The sequence below is a fragment of the Danio rerio genome, chromosome 1 (genome assembly GCF_052040795.2).
Source record: "Danio rerio strain M-AB ecotype USA chromosome 1, GRCz13ab, whole genome shotgun sequence".
Taxonomy (NCBI): Eukaryota; Metazoa; Chordata; class Actinopteri; order Cypriniformes; family Danionidae; genus Danio; species Danio rerio.
Window position 1 is genome coordinate 20,954,957 of NC_141021.1, and position 21,018 is coordinate 20,975,974.

Sequence of the window (21,018 nt, forward strand, 5' to 3'; positions counted from 1 at the left end):
AATAAGTAACCTGTTCTTTCACGTGCTGAAAAGAGTAGAACGTATGAATGAAAACCTCCATTTGGTAATATTAGGTGCTTGAAACAAGACTCACCTTGGGTTTAACATCTTTACCAGTGACCTACCTTACAGTTCAGTCAATCGTGTTCACCCAGTCAAAAAAAACAAAAAAAAACAGCATGATATCACATCAGAGAGTCACTCGCTACGTGATGATGTCATCAGTAGAGCTGGTCATTTATCTGGTGAGGTAACATTAGGTTCTACATCTAAACGCTTGCCTGGCCGTGCACTCAAAATACTGCCGATCGATACAATAAAACAGCTGCATTTAGAAAAATACATTAAGAGTTACATGGCTGGACATGCTGCGTCTCCAGTATTTGGAAAATATCTTTCGAAGACAAGGCTAATGGAGTTGCATTGAGCCAAACAGAGGGCAGGTCATTTTACTAGATGCCCTTAAATGCCACGATTAAAGGTAAAAGGAAAAACGGGAAGATAAGGCTTTTAGGTCAAACCTATTGAGACAATGGTGATGGGGACGTTATTTATATGCTCTGATGTTCCAGAAAAACATCATTTGTAGCCTGCAGCAGGGGTTGAGTGGAGGCTGTTGAGCTGCCCACTGAGCTCAGCCTTTGTGGCCTCTGCAAGCCTGGAGGAACAAACGCCTCGCAGCTGCCACTGGTGCTGAGATTCAAGTAATCCTGCAAGATACAGTCGCACACTTAACTGGAGGGGTTGCATCAGGGCAAGCATTGCTTTGCTGTTGCTGACTTGAGTCAAAACATACATGTTTGGTGGTTTCCGACAGCAGGAGCTCGGTTCTTTCCACCAGCTTCTTGAAAGGTGGTCTTTTTAGAGGGTCGGCACTCCAGCACCATCTCATCACCTCGTAACTGGAAATGTAAGCACATGAGACTCATTAGCATGCACATCAGATGCAAGCGGTATTCTGGGAGGTTTGTATTTATGAGCATGGCAAGTTGCAATTTACCAAATCACAATGTCAGGTCATTTTTTTTTACATGAAGATGCCTATGTTGTTGTTTTTGTTGGTGGTTGTGTTGTTGGTAAAACTCTGGGGTTTGTTCTTTGTATGTGAATTTGATTATTAATGATTCATGATTAATGATATTTGACGTGATTCATGATAGTTTTGTTTTTAAAACTCATCCAGGAGTTGTTGTCATGATAACAGGTCTTATAGCTCTAACCAAAAGTGAGATCATTTCATATCATAGATATCAGGCCCTCAGCCAGCCTGGTATAAGGGGTGGTTCTTTTTTCTCAAAATGTGGACCTTTTTGCAGTTATTCACCTCATTTACACATTTAAATACTGCATTTAGGTGATATTTTAAGCCCTATTTTTAGCTGGAACTGCCTGTTACATCATCATCATAATGACACTTTTAATGTACCAGAATATTTCCTAAAGATTTAGAATAAAGAAAAATGAATAAATACTTATTTTTAAAATAAAAATTTAATTCATTAAAAAAATATGAATCTGTTAAAGTTTTAAATTAAAAAAACTGTAGCGTATTGTAGCCTGTAGCCTACAAACTGTCCAGAACATTCAACTGTCCTTTGAAAACTGAATCTGAATAATAAAAAAATAAAACATGGTGATAATAAAAGAGCTTCACAATTTTTCTAGCCTCTTATAAAAAATAAATTTGATTTGATTGCAAATTCATGGATAAAAAAAATTGACAAATTAGTTTTCAAATAAATTGTAATACACAATTTTGCTTGGTCTTAAAGCCTCTTTCAGTGGATTAATTTCACTATTTATGATGGCATAGCAGTCAAAATAAGACAAATGAGCTCATGTATGGGACAAATTCTGGACTTTCATTGAGGGGTGGGTCTTTCGAACCACTCCAAACCCCCTGGCTATGGGCCGGGATATATACACTAGATATCGCATACAGACCCTGAGCATGCGTCAATAGCATTGCCGCACAGTGCTTCCACGACAAATGTCATTCAACCGCACTAGTAAAGACTAAAGCTAATCTGAAGATGCTGGACTTTTGCATTGTGAAAGGGTGTAGTAACAAGCAAACAAAGAAAACAAAGCACGAAGGCAGAACATTTCATAGGTAAGATTTTGTTTTTTATATCATAAGGAAAGTAACACCCGCCTGCACTAAATACTAGGCTCATACTAGTTTTGTTACATAAAATAAGCAAACAATGTAAAGGAAATATGACAACAAGATGCTGCGGTGCTGGAAACTTGTATTATTGTTGGCTAAGTGAACGACTCGTTAATAATGGAGATTCATTCACAAACAAATCGCTCCCTCTGTTAGAATGAGAAGTGAAAGCGGGAGGGGGGGTGTGTTTCGGGACACGGATTAGATCAAATTTAACAGGGAGAGAAGATAATACATTTCCATGCCCACAAACACATGCTCAAAAAAAACAAAAAAAACAAGAGGTTAAAAATCTGTGACAAGAGTGGTACTAATATTTTAAAGAAACCAATATGGACCTTTTAGATACAAATGCATATTTTGAAAAGGTACCACCCCAGTTTATTAGTTTCTGAGAGTGTAAAAGAATAATTGACTAATCATGTGCACAGCAACATAGGCAAGAGATGCAGTCATTTCTCAAATATCAAAAAGCTTTTTTGATGTAAAATTCATTTAAATAGCCAGTTATGCCGCAGAGTTAAGAAACTTACACTATCCCAAAGAAATTCTGCTCTAAAGGTCAAACTAAATAAATTGACACATGATAGTGTAATGCCTGAACCCACCCACAACAAATGTGAAAAGCTTTTGCCTACCTTATTTAACAAACTGTTTCATTTCATAAATTTCTTTTTGTGTTTTGCTCACATATCTGGTAATTGAACACAAATCAGATGATGTCATTATGTCATCACAAAATTAATTGATGTTGTCCCAACACAAATCGATTGTTAACACATTGAACAAATTTATGTGGGTTGAACATAAAAAATTAAGTTGTCCCAATGAAATCTCAATAATTGTGTTGATTCAGCTTATTTTAAATAAGTAGATTGTTGTTTGTGTGTGTGTGTGTGTGTGTGTGTGTGTGTGTGTGTGTGTGTGTTTGTGTGTGCTTGCGTTTATTTTGAAGAACAAATATATCAATCCTCATAATCATGATCATCAATTCTGCCACTGGCTGGTGATTAATAATCAATTCAAAATTCCTGGTAAAAGAAATGGTTTGTTAAATGATACTCATTAACTTTCTACATTACTTTACATTAGATGGACTTTGCAGTTTTATCTTCCAAGAGTGTAGTATTTATTTCTTAGAGATGGGTTGCGGCTGGAAGGGCATCCGCTGCATAAAAACTTGCTGGATAAGTTGGCGGTTCATTCCGCTGTGGCAACCCCGGATTAATAAAGGGACTAAGCCGACAAGAAAATGAATGAATGATGAGTGTAGTATTTAGCAATTTATTTTGTTTTTTTATGTGACAGTATTCAATTGTCCTAATCCGTGGTGTAATAACTGGCCATTTAAAATATTTTTGCATCAAAAAGCATCTTGTTATTAAAGAAGAGTCTGCATCTCACTGTCAAATCAAACAATAATTAGCTGATAATGTGGTTTTGCATGACTCCTGTAAATTGTATAATTGTTTCATCACAAAAAATAATTTAATAATAAGAATATTGGCCATGTCTATTATCATACATTCCACAATATTACAGAAAATGTTCTCAACACTCACAATGTTCTTATTGAATCCTTTGAAATTGCACACTCCCTTGGAAATTTTGTACCTTTATTTCAGAGTGTTTATTTTGAAATCGTTAAAATTCTGATTAAAAAAAAATATGATTTCACAATTATTGCAATGATTTCCCCTAATTTAATATAATACTCTAGTAATTAAATATTAGCAGTTGGTACATATGTTTGTATTACCTTTGCTAATGACACAATCTAATTATGTTTATAAGAAATAAGCTGCCCCGTAGCAGGTTTGGGCATGCCCACCTGATGCTATGACAACAGCTGAATGAGTTTTGAAGAACATAACAATCCTGCATCATCACAAATCATCAATAATCAAATCCAGCATATTAACTAACCTATTTATATATATTTTGTTCACAGAAATGCTCATAGAATAGAATTGCTTGCTAAAACATACGCAGCTGTTTACATCTTTGATAAATGGATCGTGCAAATCTGAAAACTACAGTAATTATAGTAAAATATCAGCAATGTCATTAATGTTTAAAAATGTATTTTAGAAAACTGTTATGTTATTCTGTGTGTGACTCCAGTAGGGATTCATGGTGAATGGCAAAACAAAATAACATGAAATGCAGTTTTTACAAATCTGCTTCAAGCTACATTGAATGTTGAGACCAGCGGAGACAGCAGAAAAAATAAAGCCAAGCAAGACAGCTTCCTGTTTTGCTCCACCGCCTCAAAAGATGTAATAATCCAAGTTGTAATAAAACAAGTTGTCGTGTTGTCAGAAAACATTAGCATTTTTGGTTTGCAAACCATGCTGCTTTTGTTTTTTAGCATACTCATAGCAATGCAAAGTAATACCAAAGAAAACCATAGATCATAGATAACAACACACACTAATAATCACATTTTGACTGACCAAATCAGAAGCGTACACAATAGTAATATTAAAGTTGACAAGATCTTACATTTCACTTGGAGCGAACTCAGGCTCACTCATTCTGTATCCATCTTGTATCATCTTATAGAATGTGGATCCAACTGGAATCCCCGGATATGGTGTGTTACCTGCAGGCAGATTTTCACCTAATGAGAGCTGCAATGATTCACTAACAGTCTGTTAGCTGTATTCTTGGTGCGAGTGATATTTCATACGCATATTATGAGCTCATATACAGACCCAGAGAGAAGATCTCCCATAGTAAGATGCCGTAGGACCAGACGTCACTCTCAAAAGTGTACACACAAGCAAACAAGCTTTCCGGGGACATCCATTTCACTGGCAGACGTGCCTAGAAAAGAAACACAGTACTTGTGATATTGACCAATGCTTTAGTAAGTTAGAAAATACACTATCAGCCATGATATTTATAGGCAGTAGAATTGTTTTTGTTTTATTTAATGAAAGTCAGTGTTATTCAGTTTCTGATTTTTAGTCTATGAATTAAAATGACACTCAAATACCCTGTCAGAAAAGTCTAATTCCTGTGTTTACATATATTATTATTAAAAAACGCAACTGCAATAATTACAGCAGTCCCCATTATCAATCTCACATGAAGTAAGAGATCACAATGACATAATGACGTGTGCAAGTGTTGTAGTGCTGTAAATTTTGAAGCCCTTCGCCTTCACACTCTGTTTCAAGGGCTAAGGGGAAGGGGTAGAAAAGTAGAATTGAGATTACGCCTTAATCATAAGGTAATGTTTCCATCTAGCTCTACTTCAGAGGACTCGACACTTGTAAACACTTGCTCCCTCGGGCTCGCACGGCTCCCAGAGTCACCCGAACTGAGTAAGGTGAAGCTGCAGGCCCGGAGACCTAACTGCACGCTCAGACCTGCACTTCCAGACCTATCGTTTTCTCAGACAGTGCCACCTGCTGTTCGATTGGGTGAATCGGCACTTTTTAGCAAGTAGCAACATCAGACACGTGAGTAAGGTTATTGATTTTATTGAAGAGATTCCTGAAAATTACCAGTTTTTATGGCATAAATCAATGTGGTGTAAAATATTACACTAACAAACAATTATTCCAGTGTTTGATTTGGTCAAAATTAGTGTCAAAAGATTTTGACACTTATTTTATGATATTTACAGCTTGCTTTTAATTTCGGTGTTATTGTACCATTCTGTGACCATTTTCTAGCAATGTTTTCTAGCAAAAAAAAAAAAAAAACTTTAAAAGTAAAAATGTTAAAAAACAATGTATAATATATAACGCAATTATTATTTGTAACATATTTTAGTGCTATGTGGGTCTATTGTATGTATTACTGTATTATCTATCTCAAGGTGCTACCAAAGATAGTAACAGTAACACAACAACAGTTCAACAATTGTTAATAAGTTCTGTAATGATTAAATATAAGTTTTTTGGAAATCAAAATATCAGTTAGTCTGCATATAATTTACAATATGAGCTCTCTTAGGTTAAAGCAAAAATAATTTGCTTGTGACTTGTGTATTTCCAACTATTATTTTAAAAAAAAAAAAATCTGCATTGTTTACAGCTTGACTTGTAGGACCTCAAGAAAAAGTACACAAAAATAAAGCTTGTTGTGAGAAAATTACACAGAGTACTATAATTTATTGTATGTGCGTTCGGATGAGTATCCTCCGGGTTCTCTGGTTTCCCTCATAGTCCAAAGACATGCAGTTCAGGTGAATTGGGTAGGCTAAATTATCCGTAGTGTATGAGTGTGAATGAGTGTGTATAAATAATTCCCAGAGATAGGTTGCAGCTGGAAGGGCATCCGCTGCGTAAAACATGTGCTGGATAAGTTGGCGGTTCGTTCTGCTGCGGCGACCCCAGATCAATAAAGGGACTAAGCCGAAAAGAAAATGAATAAATAAATGAATTAAAGTAACTGAACAATATCCATTTACAAATACAATTAATAAAATGACAACAGAATTAATGCATTAAATCAAAATCTAGTATGTTTAATATTTTATATAATAATGTAATTAATCATAGTCAAAACTTTTATAGCAGAAAAATAGTTTAAGTAATTTATAAGTAGCTGAATTCAGGTTAGTCAATCTTTTAAACAGCAGATGGCACTGTCTGAGAAAACGATAGGTGTGGAAGTGCAGGTCTAGCAGTCTGAGCGAGCAGGTCTGAGTGTGCATTTGGGTCTCCGAGCCCGCAGCTTTATAATGTTGCCCGCACTGGTAACAGCTACCAAGCCAACCAATCACAGAGCTTGCTTGCGACGTGTAGCAACATTTTTTGAAAGGTGCGCGTCAGCATCAGCCACGACAAGGGCTATGCGACCACGCAAAGACTGCCCCAGAGCATACAAGTGCGCTTGACGCAGAAGGGTAAATCAGCCTTAAGGGATGCTAAGATGTTGCTAGGTGGTTGCTATGTAATTGCTAAGGTGTTGCTAGGTGTTTTTTAAAGGTTGTGTGAGGTAATTTTTAGGTGTTTGATATGGTGGTTGCTAGGGTGTTTTAAGTGTTTGCTAACTGGTTTCTAGGGTGTTGCTAGGCGGTTGCTAAGGTGTTCTGAGTGGCTGCTAGGCGGTAGCTAAGGTATTTCTAGGGTGTTCTGAAAGATTGCTAGGCAGTTTTTATTTCAAATTATAACTACATGACTTCAAACAAAAAAAAAATCCTAATAAAGAAGTGGAAGGCAACTGTAAGACCAGTGCAAAACATGTACAGCTTAAAAAAATGCACAGCAAATCAGAAATCAAAGATGGAATCTCCAAATACAGTCTTAAATACTGACTTAGTCCATATAGTGTACAATCTAAAATGAAAAGTTGTTTACGCTGGATATTATTAAAGCCTGACAGTATGTGTGACGGTGGTAAAGCATATATAGCACTTCCTCACATTTCCTCTCAGGACGTAGTTGGAATCTCTTGTGATGTCACGTGCCAAACCGAAATCACATATCTTCGCTACCCGACCCTGAGTGAGTAAAACATTCCTGGCAGCCAGATCCCTATGAATGCACTACAAACATAAGGAGACACATTAATGTATCAGTCAAAAAACATATTCGCTAGCCTCTGTTAAATTTGAGAATGAACTGTCATTTCAAGGACTCCACATTCAACTCGCACTGAAACCTGAGAGGTGATTAAAAGTAATACACACTTACATTTTTGGATGTGAGGAAGTCCATGCCTTTAGCCACTTGATACGAGAAGCTGAGCAGATCTTCGGTATCCAAAGATAGATCATCTTTGTCATCGCACCATTCTGAATGACAGATGATACAGAAAGAAAATGAATCAATGATGAAAGTTGGTGATGAATTGTATGCATTTTTGCTTGTGTTATTCGTGGGATGTGTCTACCTGTCTGATTTGATCTCTTCTGATATGACCTCATGGGCATGTAACCATTATCGGTGCCCTCTCTGTGTGCGCACACATGCAGATAATAGATGTTGGATTACATTACAACACCCAACAAAGGACGGCTATACGCTCATTAATGCTGCACCTTATTTCTCACACGCAATCTTACATTGAGGGTTGTGTTTGGCTGAGCAGATTTTTGTAATATCCATCGCCTGTTTTGGAACTGAAGAAAGCATCCCGTTTTCTTCTTAGGAAGTTTAGCAGGTCGCCATAGCAACAGTATTCTGTGATCACAAGAGTGGGACCTGTTGGGGGGAAAAATGCATTAAGACTATCGAGTTTCCTGTCCCAAAAAAAAAAAAAAAAAATTAAATTTTACAACCTCAAAACATCTTAAATATACATTTATTCTGCGAAACATAAAAAGAAACACATTCGCCAGATAAAAGAACCTGAAAAAAACTTTTAAGGTAGATAAATTGAGCCGCTCTTTCCCATTCAAGAACTCATTTATATTTTAGGCTCCAAAATGACACAAATACAATAGCATACATGCAAAGCTATTTAATTCTATAAAAAGCTTATACAATAGGTTTCTTTGAAGAATAGATAATAAATTGTTGAATACTACTGACAAGTAAATCTAATATCACCTTCATTGTTTAAAAAAGTGCAGCTCCAAATGTGTTTCAACCAAAATAAAGATAGTATTATGCGACAGGAATGAGTTGAGGGCAAAAAAATAAATACAATATTGTGCAAAAGTTGAAGTCCACCACTAGATTTGTTGTTTTAGCAATGATATAATAATCATATATAAATTATTTATTAGTTTCCACCTGAATAGTGAAATCATATTTGGAGAGAAACAAAGCTAATAAAATACTGATAGTTTCAGGGCCCTACCATACACCTGGTGCAATAAGACGCAAGGCATGTTTGGCAAAATTTGTTGCTATATTCAGACCAGCGCAACCCTAATTTTTACGTTTTGCGCCACGTTGTTTAAATAGCAGATCCTTTCAAGAGTTCACACTTAGCTGATGACTGATAATAAAGAGTGTTTGGCATGCTGTACCAGGAGAGAGCCCTGAGCCCAAAATATCCTTGAGCCCGAGGATCCCTCCTGTTTGGAGGGTGAGAGAAGAGTTGGAGCTCAGGTGGGTCTCGAGAACTGCCCTACTGTGAACTGCTGATATATTTGACTAAGAGTTGACTTAGGATGCTATTTTTAAGTAGTCAATTTACCTAAGTTGCATGACTTTGAACGGTGGAAGGAGACCGGAGGACCCAGGGAAAACCCAAGCGAAACACGGGGAGGACATGCAAACTCCGCATAGAAACACCCACTGGCCCGGAGAGGGCCAAACCAGCGGCGTTCTTGCTGTGAGGCAACAATGCTACCCACTCAGCCACCGTGGCGCCCTATCGGAGAAGGGGAGGAGTAGGGGTGGAAGGGGGGATTCTTCAAAACGATGATGATGGAGTAGAAAGCTCTGGTAATTTATAGTGTGTCAGTATTTATCTGATTGGTGCAATATGCGGAGTTATTGGGGTACCAGCTGTGTTCAATCATAAGCACGTGATCCTCTCGAAAGTAGTTTATAAATAAACCACACTTTGTGTCACTGTATCAACTCATGTGTGTGCCGGTCTATAAAGGAGGTGTGTTAAGGTGCATTGTTGGCATGTTTTTTTTTTTTTTACAGAAACTGAAATAGACCACGCTATTGACCAAGTGAAAGTTGGTCTAAACTCCAGCTTATGCAGGTACAAACGCTTAATACACACACTATGTACAGCAATACACAAATGTCTTTACAAATAAAAGAAAATAAAGAATTCAAATGTTACAAAAACTATTATTTCCTACATAGATTTGTAAGTGACGCTGGCAACAGGGTTGAGAATCTAAACGCAGGGTTTATTATACAGAGATGGTCAGGTAAGCAATGGTCAACACAAAGAGAAACAGATGTAAACAGGCAATCCAGAATCATAGTTAATAAGCAGGCAGATGGTCAAAAGGCAGGCAGCATACAGGAATAAACAAAACAAAGCAAAGGTCAGACACGGAAGGCAAGGCAAGGGAAATTCGTCGTAATGTTCACAAACAATTTAACAAGACTCAGCAATGTGTGTGTTTGAGAGGTGTATATATAGTCAATGTAATCAGTCTATGACAACCCTCCAGCTGTGTATCAATCATAATCAGGAACAGGTTGTGTGTGTGTGGTGCATGACTGGGTCTTACAGTCCATAAATTACGGATTTGTAGTCCATTAGCAATCTGCAGCCGCTAGATCCTTGGTGATCATAATAAGATTGTTTTAGTTTATTCATGACAATTTGCATTTTTATTAAAATGTTATTATTATTAGCAGTAATATTTATTATATTCATATTTGTATAAGTATGTACAAGTTTAGATTTGTCCATCTGTCGGGTTTTGGAGATGTATGCATCACTATACGGGGCATAAGAATAGGACGTGTGTTTGAACATAACTCAGTTTTTTTACGACAATTCGTTATTATTGTTCATCTATACACTAGCAGGAAATTAAAACTGAATTTAGAAATAGTTTTGAAACAAATATTTGCGTTTAACAAACACAATTTAATAGGTAGACTAATGGATATCTTCAGCGGAGTGCGTACAACACCGTTTCCTTATCCACGAACGTAAAGAAGTAAAGTAAAGAGTAAAAGTAAAGAGAAAGTAAAGAGGCCCAATGGAGGAGGCTCGTCCTTTATCTTCAAACAGATAGTCTGTTAAACTGTTTTCTCGCTAGTGAAGCGTTCAGTTTGTCCATTCAGTTTTTCCACTTACGACTTTGGACTTTTTTTTGAACGCCATGTAAATAGCAAATGTGCCATGGCACGACACATCTGAATCTTAAAGGGAATGGGAGATAAGACTGATTGGTTTAATGCATGTTTTGCTCAAAACACACCCATTAGGAGAATGAGCACAACCCTGTCAAACCATGCACCTCGGCGCTAACTGTATTTTTCCATCCTTATAATAGCAAAAGTGCATTTGGACACGGCCTTAATGCTTTTGCACCATGTGCTTTAGACTTTGCGCTTAGATTGTTAAAATAGAGCCCATAGTCTACAGACATGAATTTTATAGTGGCAATATAGGATCTCTAAGGCAGAGGGAATAAACAAATAAAATACGTTTATTTATTTATTTATTCATTTAAAAAAGCCTAATTCTAAAGCTCAACTCAAGGATGCCTTTAGAAAAGCTTGATACATTTCAGGACCATGTTATTTGTGCCAACAAGTGTAACAATAAACATGTTTTATTTTTTTTTTACTTTTTTAAAAGTTTGTACATTTCTATTACTTTATTTTTGTCTTTTAATTAAGGGAGCAAAACATAAATATGTGATTGAAACATTCAAAAAATACCAGAGCTGGTGGTCAACTTTTGCACACTACTACATCTTATTATAACTTATATATCACCATTGTTTGAAAGTAAAGTATTAAGTACATACCTCCTACTGTACAGGCGCCAAGCAAGTTGACGATGTTTATATGGTTACCGATGTAACTCAGGACTTTTAACTCCGACATTAGAGCCTCTTTCTCAGTGGAGTGCGCACTCGCTTTGAAAGAAAAAATGTAATAAAAAAATTAGAGCCACACAAAACAACATTACAGTACATCTATCATGCCTTTAAAGGTTTCTAAACAACATTAAAGTGCCTCATTATGCTATTTAAAGGTTGTTCTATTTGTCTTCTACAATTGGTTTACATGCACGACTCTCAAATGATTAATAAAAAATTGAAGGCTTTCTAACTGTCTCCTTAGGAAAGCTGATTGGTCAGATTACACAGTGCATGAAATGTAATATTCAAAGAAGCATAAAACGGATATTTTCTAGCAACTAGTGATTTATTGAATAGACATACTTCACATGTTAAGTCATTGTATAAATACTCACGTTTTAGCATTTTTACAGCAACAGTGGTCACTGTGTCGGCTGAGCAAAGTCCATATGCAGTAGCTGCCACCACTTTACCAAACGCTCCAGAGCCAAGGATTTTACCTTCATTGATACAAAAAACCAAACATCTTGCTTTTACTTAACATTAATATGATTAAAGACTGTAAAATATGTTTATTCTAATATTAATTAATTTAATACAAATGTTATATTCTATAATAAATTATTCTATAAAATAAATAATTTTATACTTTAATTGTATTTCTTTAATCTTTTTTATTGAAAGGTTTTTTAAGTTAAGTACTTATAATGTTCAAAGGTTTGGAGCTTAAAATGGTAAAACAAATAATATATATAAAATAATATTAATAATAATAATAAAATATAAAAATGGCTTGGGTTAAGTTTTTTGTATTATACCAGTACTGAACTTTCATAGATTATTCTGTAACACTTTACAATAAGGTTCTGTTAGCATGAACAAACAATGAACAATACTTGTGCAGCATTTATTAATCACAGTTTATTTATTAATGCAACACACAAGGTAAAGTTGTACATGTTACTTAATGCACTGAATTATAACACAAACCATCACGATTTCATTTTCAGAAATTGATAATAACAAAGATGAATATAGACAACAATAAATGTATTGTTCATTGTTTGTTTGCGTCAGTAATACAATAACTAACAATAACTAATGAAACCTTATTTTAAAATCGTACCATTCTTTTGTGACTTTTTTTTACCCAGAATGTGTAGATTCATTGTAATTTCAAAAACAGAAGTTTAGTTTGATCAAACTAATGCCTCTTTGCTTAATACAAGTCTTAATTTCTTTTAAAAAAAATGTACTGATCCCAAACTATGTAAAAGTATTGTATTAAAATATTGTTTGTTGTAGTATAATAAGTTGCTGTATAATCATGACATTTATTTGTGTATATAACTTTACCAAAGCGCAGTCTTTCCCGTGGAAACTCCCATTTTGGGTCATAAGGGAGCTGCGTTGGGTCTATGTAGGTATAATTGTTGCCATCAAAACTGTCAATCACCTTCCAGTGGATCTCATATTTAGGCTTCTAAAATCACAAGCAGAAAATACAAGCTAAATAAGTTAAACCAGAACGTATTGCTATGGTGCTTCTAAATATGTGAATGATGGTTTAGTACCTGCATGTATTTGTAAAGCAGAACCACCAGAATGAAGCTAAGCAAAACAGAAGTGGACACAACCCCAGATAGCAGCGGTGTGAAGAGTTTATGAGGCACGGTTCTCTCTTGATAGACAAAAAACATATCAACACATTCATCAGTATATACACACACAAATGAACACAAGAGAACAACCTACAAGTACTTGAATTTCAAGGTCACTGCTTAGTCCTATTTGAAGTTCTACTGGCAAAAAGGCCATATTTTGTACTGTAAAAAATGTAATGACAAAAAGTCTAGACAACAATTTTTTTATGTTGCTTTAACCTATTTTAATAAGTTAGTCGGGTTTCAGCTAAATTTAAGTTATATAAAGATTGACTTAATGTTTTTAGTCAGGTTGATTGACGTATGTTGAGATGACCAGAAAGGTTTAATTGATTCAACTTAAAAAGTTAAGTCAGCAAGATTTGTTTTACACCCAGCTAGCTTACTTTTTCAAGTTTCAGTTTTTTTCAGCAGTATCAAAAAACCTGAAACTTGAAAAAGTAAGCTAGTTGGGTTTCCATCACCCTCTCCTCAACTATTGCGTGAGAAACAGGTGATGAAAATCGCTTAATTTGCAAAAAAATAGTTTTGACAAAAGGGTTAATTCTAATCATGGAAGATGGAAATGCATTTTTCAAACAAACACTGACTGGCGTAGCGAACATTACACTCACATTACTCCATTATGTTTTTCTTCTTTACTGTTGGTCACTAGGTTACCAATATTATAGCCAGCCGCTCAATGCACTTTTCACCTAATTGACATTTGGGATTTATATTTTCTCTTATTTTTCCTAACTTTGAAAAGATTCAATTCATGTTGGATGGAAACCCAGCTACAGTTTAAAATATAGGATTTCTCACAGTTATTGGTCATCAAAGAATGACCCTTTCGGCCATAGCAAGAGATCTTGATTTAAAATTATGTGATTTCTACATTATTGCACCTACAAAAATACAATGTCAAAAAAAACACTGGTTGTCTATGAAAGACAAATGCATGAGAGGACAGAATAATGTAGAGAATCTAAATGGGTAATCAGTTCAACACTGCAGCCGCAATTGCTCAACAGCGGTCAAGATCTGCTCTGACATGCATTTTAAGTTGTTTAAATTAACTTGGACATAAAGCCATTCTGCACTGACCAAACTTCTCACAAACAGAAAAATAAAAAAGCAAGACTGAACTTTGCTGAAGAACAGGTTTTGTGGATGAAAAAAACTGTTCTGAAGTTCACTTTAATAATGAAATCAAGTGTTACAGGAAATGGATATAGTTCAATCGGAAACATTTTGTTAATTGTCAACAAACTGGAAAAACACCGAGGTGCCAAAAACAGCAGTGCATTTTCTAATTAGAACAAGTTTTGTTACAGTTATGCCTGGTGTCCACACTAAGCAAGTGGTGCTCGCTGCAGAGCCATTTGAGGAGAGCTGAGCTCCAGCGAGGGGGAGCTTAAGCTTGAGCTCCACCTTTTTTGTCACTGGGGGTAGGGTTAGGGGTGGGGTTGGTGTACGCATTAAAACAGCTTACAGGAGGAGGAGCGACAGCTCATGCTCCCCCTCGCTGGAGCTCAGCTCTCCTCAAATGGCTCTGCAGCGAGCACCCTCTCACACTAAGGGCTTATTCACACTAAATGCATCTTTGCTTCTAAAAATGCTTGACAGCTCCACATGACGTAATATTATGAATGTGATGCAATAATGACAATAATGGTCCCATTAGAAATAAGAAAATAATATGTTATGAAAACAACTTGAAAATACATCAAATAAATAAGAATATCTGGATACAGCCACAATGAGTGCCTCATTTGCCATGATATAACTGCAAATAAAAGTTGTCATGCAACTTTCCACTATAAACACAAGCTTGCAATAGTTGCCAAGCTTTTCTGATTGGTCTACTGTTTTTTTACCTCACAGTGATGTGCTGTAATGCGTATGAAAGTTGAAGATATTTCAAATTGACACACACACAGATCGTTCTCATGCTTAACGCTTCGAAAGATGTGAGACGCAAGCGTATCAGTCAAACACATCCATCCAGAGCTTGTTTACATTGAAAAACAATAGAAAAGTAGCATGTTGGAAAGGAAAAACACATTCTGTGTGAATGGCCCCTTATCCAGCATCTGAGGAAACTGAGCATTTAAAAAAAGCAAAGACCCCGTTTTTATTTGGAAACCCTAGTGTTTGTATTAAAATGGAGGTACAATCGCTTTCTGACTGGTCTTCTGGACTTTTATGTAATGTTTCATGATTCATCAAGCTTCTCACATATGCAAAATAGTAATGTGTCCTTTGTTTTAGGCTGTGCAGAGTGGACAGAAAAGCAAATCTGGATAAGGAGTGTTTTCATTTCTAAAATACCATTTTAAAACAAAAATAAATTAGTGTAAACAGCCTGAACACAAGATGCATAAAAAAGTCAGTGGAGCAGGACGTATCGGAGGGATGTTTTCTGCAGCAGGAGTTATCCAGATATATGTTATGGATGCAAATGTTTATCAGAAGCTACTTCAGAAACATGCATTTCTTCAAGCAACAACCATTGCTGTTCTCTAGTTTTGATCACTTTCTGTTAAACAAAATAAAGGGTTTTCGTTCAATAAGCATGGTATAGCCATTACTAAAATTCATATTTTAAAGACTATACATTACAATATTTCTTGAAAAAAAGACAAGCAAGTGTGCAGAAATTATACTTCAACTGATCTCCCCTATATAAACACCACATCAGTGTTTATAACAGTTACAGTTTAATACCTCGTAAATCAGCGCCATATTAATAAGGCTAGAACTGTGTGTGAGTGTTTTAAATCGGTTGTTCAGGGGATTTTAAGAGCTTAGCGTCAATATCAAATCCTAATGTGCACACGCTGCACAAAATAATAATCCCTCATATCTGTCAACAAGCTCAGTGTGTGTCTGAGAACGCTGAAGGATTATCCCTTACCAGCTGTGTGTGTGTGTGTGTGTGTGTGTGTGCTTGTGTGTGTGTTTGGGTGTCAACAGGTTTATGTCTAAACTACTGCTCTCGATAACACTGAATGACATACTGTGAGTGGCCAGTTTCAGCTATTTTAGTGTCTGGGGTACATATGCTAAGAATAAGCTGAAATAAGTTTTCTCAATCAGACCTCCATTTGGAGACACCCTTAACGTTAAAATGCTTCTTAGGTTTGGTATAATAAAGATTAAATGTACATTTTGACTGTAGAATTTAAGCATACATACTGTTATTGATGGTACACTTCTGTTTGTTTTGTTTGTTTGTTTTTCTTTTCTGGTTTTAAATAAGTCTGTTTTACTGACTATTATAAACAATATTGCTCATTCAGGTAGTTTTGACGTCATTGGATCTCATTCACTAAGCATGTGTGCGTACAAATTTGTGTGTCCAAACATTTTCATGAATAAATCATAATCCATTAAATCTTTCTTACAAAGTGGGCATCGGTAGCCTTGCGGGCTTGTGTAACTTATCTGATCCCGTTCCCCTCTCTTTTTTTACTTCCCTTCCTGTCTAAATCTGTCTAAGAGCAATGAATGTCAAAAAAGAACTTTTATAGTAAAATGTATTACAAATTTTAAAAAAATTGGAGCAGCTGAAATTTTGATAACCTGGGCCATTTTAAGCACTGTCTTTATTATTTTTTTGTAACTTTTAACATGTACTAAAAAAGACATACAAATTTATATATATTTATATGTATATACCTTTTTTATATAAAAAGGTATCAAAGCAATGGTATATTAATAACAGGTGATAGCAAGATGTATCAGCTTCCTTTAGAAATCCTAGTGGATTCCATGCATTGTCATATGTCATTATTAGTAAATGAGACCTCACTCTTTTGTGTGAAATAAACTACATTCAGCATCATTCTAAAGTAAAAAAGATTAAATAGACAAAGCCCCTATTACAGCCCTAATGCAAATCCATTGCTGTTCATTTTGTTGCATTAGAGCAAAAAAGCTTTCTGTATTAACAGCAAGTAGAAAAAAGAAAACAATATGAAATTGCATCCATTTTCCTACTAAAATCACTTGAACACACATCACACATTAATTGTGACTCGTGAACTTGTAAGCAGCAGCTATCCACTAGCAGCATTTGGCTTTGAGTTTAATCTGTATAAATATTTTTTACTTGGAGTCCTCAGACTGAACTTCTATATTTGTGATTTTCATTATAAAAACAAGAAGTGAAGAAACTCACCACTAATTGAAAAAAGGGTGTAGGCCTGTTCTCCTTGAGCGCTTGCCACACACTCAAGAGTGTGAAATTTCCCTTTGCTGATATTAAGTCGACTCTCCACCTCACTTCGTCCGAACTCTGACCCCGACACTGTAATTACAGCAAACTCCTCATCTGCTTGTGTCGCATTCAACAGGTGGGAGCATCTGTCATGGAGTATAAATTATATTTAGACCTCACAGGATATGACAAACATGCTTTTTTACACTGCAAGATACTGCAGGTGAGTAGGGGAAAACAATTAGTTTAAACAACTAACTGACTCCATTAGGAATTGCAAACATTTTTGTATTGCAAGTTTTCCAAAATGTTATTCTAAAATTATCAATTATGCATTATGTAATGAAATCCACGCTAATTTGCATACATTTCTAGTTTAAATAAAATCTCAATATTGGATTAAATAAATTGAGTCAAATAAAAGGTTTTATAGTGGGGAATTTGGAAATCTACTTTTATTACTGGTTATTTTCAAACTTTTGCAAAGAGCTCGAACAGAAAAAAATCTGTATAGAATATAAAATCATGCTGCAGTGGAAAAGAAATTAATCTTGTGCATGACTCTAGAGCTTGGACGTCTGCATCTCTACAATGACTCAAATAACTTAATAATAAAGTCATCTGGAATGGCAAAGAAAGCATTCTTGCAGGACTCCTAGAGTTCATCAAGATTCTTTGAATTCATCTTCAATGTCTCCTCCATCTTACCCCAGACATGCTCAATAATGTTCATGTCTAGTGACTGGGCTGGCCAATCCTGGAGCACCTTGACCTTCTTTGCTTTCAAAAACCTTTATGTGGAGGCTGAAGTATAAGAAGGAGAGCTATCCTGCTGTAGAATTTGCCCTCTCTGATGGTTTGTAATGTAATGGGCAAGACAAATGTCTTGATACTTCAGGCAGTTGATGCTGCCTACCACTCTACAGATCTCTCGCATGCCCCCAAACTGAATGTAACCCCAAACCATGATTTTTTTCATCACTAAACTTGTGGGTTCCAATAGGTCTTCTGCATTATTTGTGATGACTGGGATGCAGTTCAACAGATGATTCTTCTGAAAAATCGACCTTCTGTTACTTTTCCAAATGATCCATTCAATCAAGTCAAGTTATTAGTTGTTGCGCTTACAAATGGGATCAACGATAATACATTTATCAAGTAGTGTAGTGTCTTTCCTAATAAAAAAATAAACACTTTTCTGTTTCCTGTCTTTGTGAGACTCCAGTCACAATGATTTGTCTACTCTTCTTACATAACATATGTTTGAGTGGCTTATATTAGTTTGTCTGTGACTCATACCGAGTATGTGGTGGCTCGCAGTAATACCAAGATATTTTGGGGACAGGATATCCTGAAGCAACGCACCGCACCTGTCCATCAACAGGCCCTTCCTGGGAAACTATCACTGGTTTACCTGAATGAGAGGTTTAGTGTGTTAATAAAAAAAGTTTTTAAAAAGAAAAACAAAGTAAAAAGCATGTATCAGAATTAAAATATTGCAATTCTTTTAAACTCACAAATAACATGAACGGTGAATGACTGATTGACAGACTCGTATTTGTGATTGGCTGAGAAAGTGTAGATCCCGCCTTCTGATCCATGAACTCGAACCAGCCTCAGTTCACTGATGTACCTGAAACATTCCGACAAACAACAATGCACAAGGCTTATTAAAAATGCTAATATTAGAAATCAGGTTAACGTGATAAAGAACAGAGCTAAAAGTTGGAAAGTGAGTTTAACCACACCTTAAAGTGTAACCCTGTATTAATAAAACTGTTCCTAGTATTTTAAGCAGCATGCATTTCTATTTAAAATTGTTAACATTTAACTAAAAAAAACTATATTGTATAATAACTTGTCCCTACTCAGGCTTTCTGCAAGTTTTATCAAGTCAAATTTAATACTTTTTAGGACACTTTTAAAACCTTTTAAGACCCTTTATACAAAGCTAAACACTACTGATTATTTCTAATGGCCCGGGTTGGCCAATGGATTCTTTTTTTTTTTTTTGCTTGCTTGCAACCAAATGTAATTATTTCTTAGCGATTATTTCTTCACATACTTTAATGTGTCAAAACAAGAAAATTTCAGTTGTATACTTGTTTTTCAACATAATATTTTGTTTTTGACAAAAAATGACAAGTTTAACATTGTTAAAAGCATATTTATTGTAGAGACAATTACATAAATAATCAAAAATATATTTTTGTTGGCTTGACAACAGATTGACTATAAATTCTATTCTGTAATTTGAATTTCTATTCTGCATTTTTGTAATAAATCCTTAAGTTTCATGCCTATTTAGAAATATCCCCCTTACTTCTGTGTATTTGTTTTTAGTTTTCTTTCCCTGGGAATTAGGGAATTCATTTGGAGGAATTACTGTAAAATATTTCTAACAGCCATTGTAAATTTTATTTCTTTGCAATATAAATAATAAATATAAACTTAAATATAAAAAAAAGGTTTTATTAAGATGGATTGTTGGTGATTTATATAGATGTTGGTTGGATTGTGTAGCTTTACTTGAGCAGAGGAAAATTAAGACCTGTTAAAAAACTATATAAGAACACAACACGTGTATTCACATAGTCACATAACACAATATTTTAGTAAATTTAAGACTTTAAGGCCTAAAATTTTGTTTTTGAAACGTTAGACATTTTAAGACTTTTTAAGACCCTGTGGATACCCTGCTACTTCAACAATGTTTCTATAGTACTTCCTGTTATTTATATTATATGCATAATTTTACCTTTTAATGCCATTTGCCATCAGTTAAAATGCACTTTCTGTTCTGTTATGTACTTGCAAACTACTAATTAACAATCAATCTAATGTTTTATATATATATATATATATATATATATATATATATATATATATATATATATATATATATATATATATATACAGGTCCTTCACAAAAAAATTGCATATTGTGATAAAGTTCATTATTTTCTGTAATGTACTGATAAACATTAGACTTTCATATGTTTTAGATTTATTACACACAAATAAAGTAGTTCGAGCCTTTTATTGTTTTAATATTGATGATTTTGGCATACAGCTCATGAAAACCCAAAATTCCCATCTCAAAAAATAAGCATATCATGAAAAGGTTCTCTGAACGAGCTATTAACCTAATCATCTGAATCAACTAATTAACTCTAAACACCTGCAAAAGATTCCTGAGGCTTATAAAAACTCCAAGCCTGGTTCATTTCTCAAAACCGCAATCATGGGTAAGACTGCCGACCTGACTGCTGTCCATTGACACCCTCAAGCAAGAGGGTAAGACACAGAAAGAAATATCTAAAGGAATAGGCTGTTCCCAGAGTGCTGTATCAAGGCATCTCGGTGGGAAGTCTGTGGGAAGGAAAAAGTATGGCAGAAAATGCTGCAAAATGAGAAGAGGTGACTGGACCCTGAGGAAGATTGTGGAAAAGGACCGATTCCAGTCCTTGGGGGACCTGCGGAAGCAGTTGAATGAGTGTGGAGAAGCAACATCCAGAGTCACCATGTACTGGCGTGTGCAGGAAATGGGCTA

The 21,018-nt window shown here is 35.3% G+C and overlaps 1 protein-coding gene across 2 annotated transcripts in view; it reads right to left on the reverse strand.

Moving 5' to 3' along the window:
- Positions 1-551: 551 nt before the first annotated feature.
- Positions 552-21,018, reverse strand: part of kitb (KIT proto-oncogene, receptor tyrosine kinase b) — a 29,633-nt gene continuing 9,166 nt past the window's right edge. The window contains 15 exon segments of one of the 2 annotated variants that reach the window (NM_001143918.2): positions 552-710; positions 797-902; positions 4,676-4,775; positions 4,888-4,999; positions 7,554-7,676; positions 7,825-7,925; positions 8,024-8,085; positions 8,196-8,334; positions 11,541-11,651; positions 11,993-12,097; positions 12,954-13,080; positions 13,172-13,278; positions 17,427-17,611; positions 18,765-18,879; positions 18,983-19,098. In NM_001143918.2, the coding sequence (NP_001137390.2) occupies positions 552-710; positions 797-902; positions 4,676-4,775; positions 4,888-4,999; positions 7,554-7,676; positions 7,825-7,925; positions 8,024-8,085; positions 8,196-8,334; positions 11,541-11,651; positions 11,993-12,097; positions 12,954-13,080; positions 13,172-13,278; positions 17,427-17,611; positions 18,765-18,879; positions 18,983-19,098 (1,768 nt within the window). 2 annotated transcript variants of the gene reach the window in all.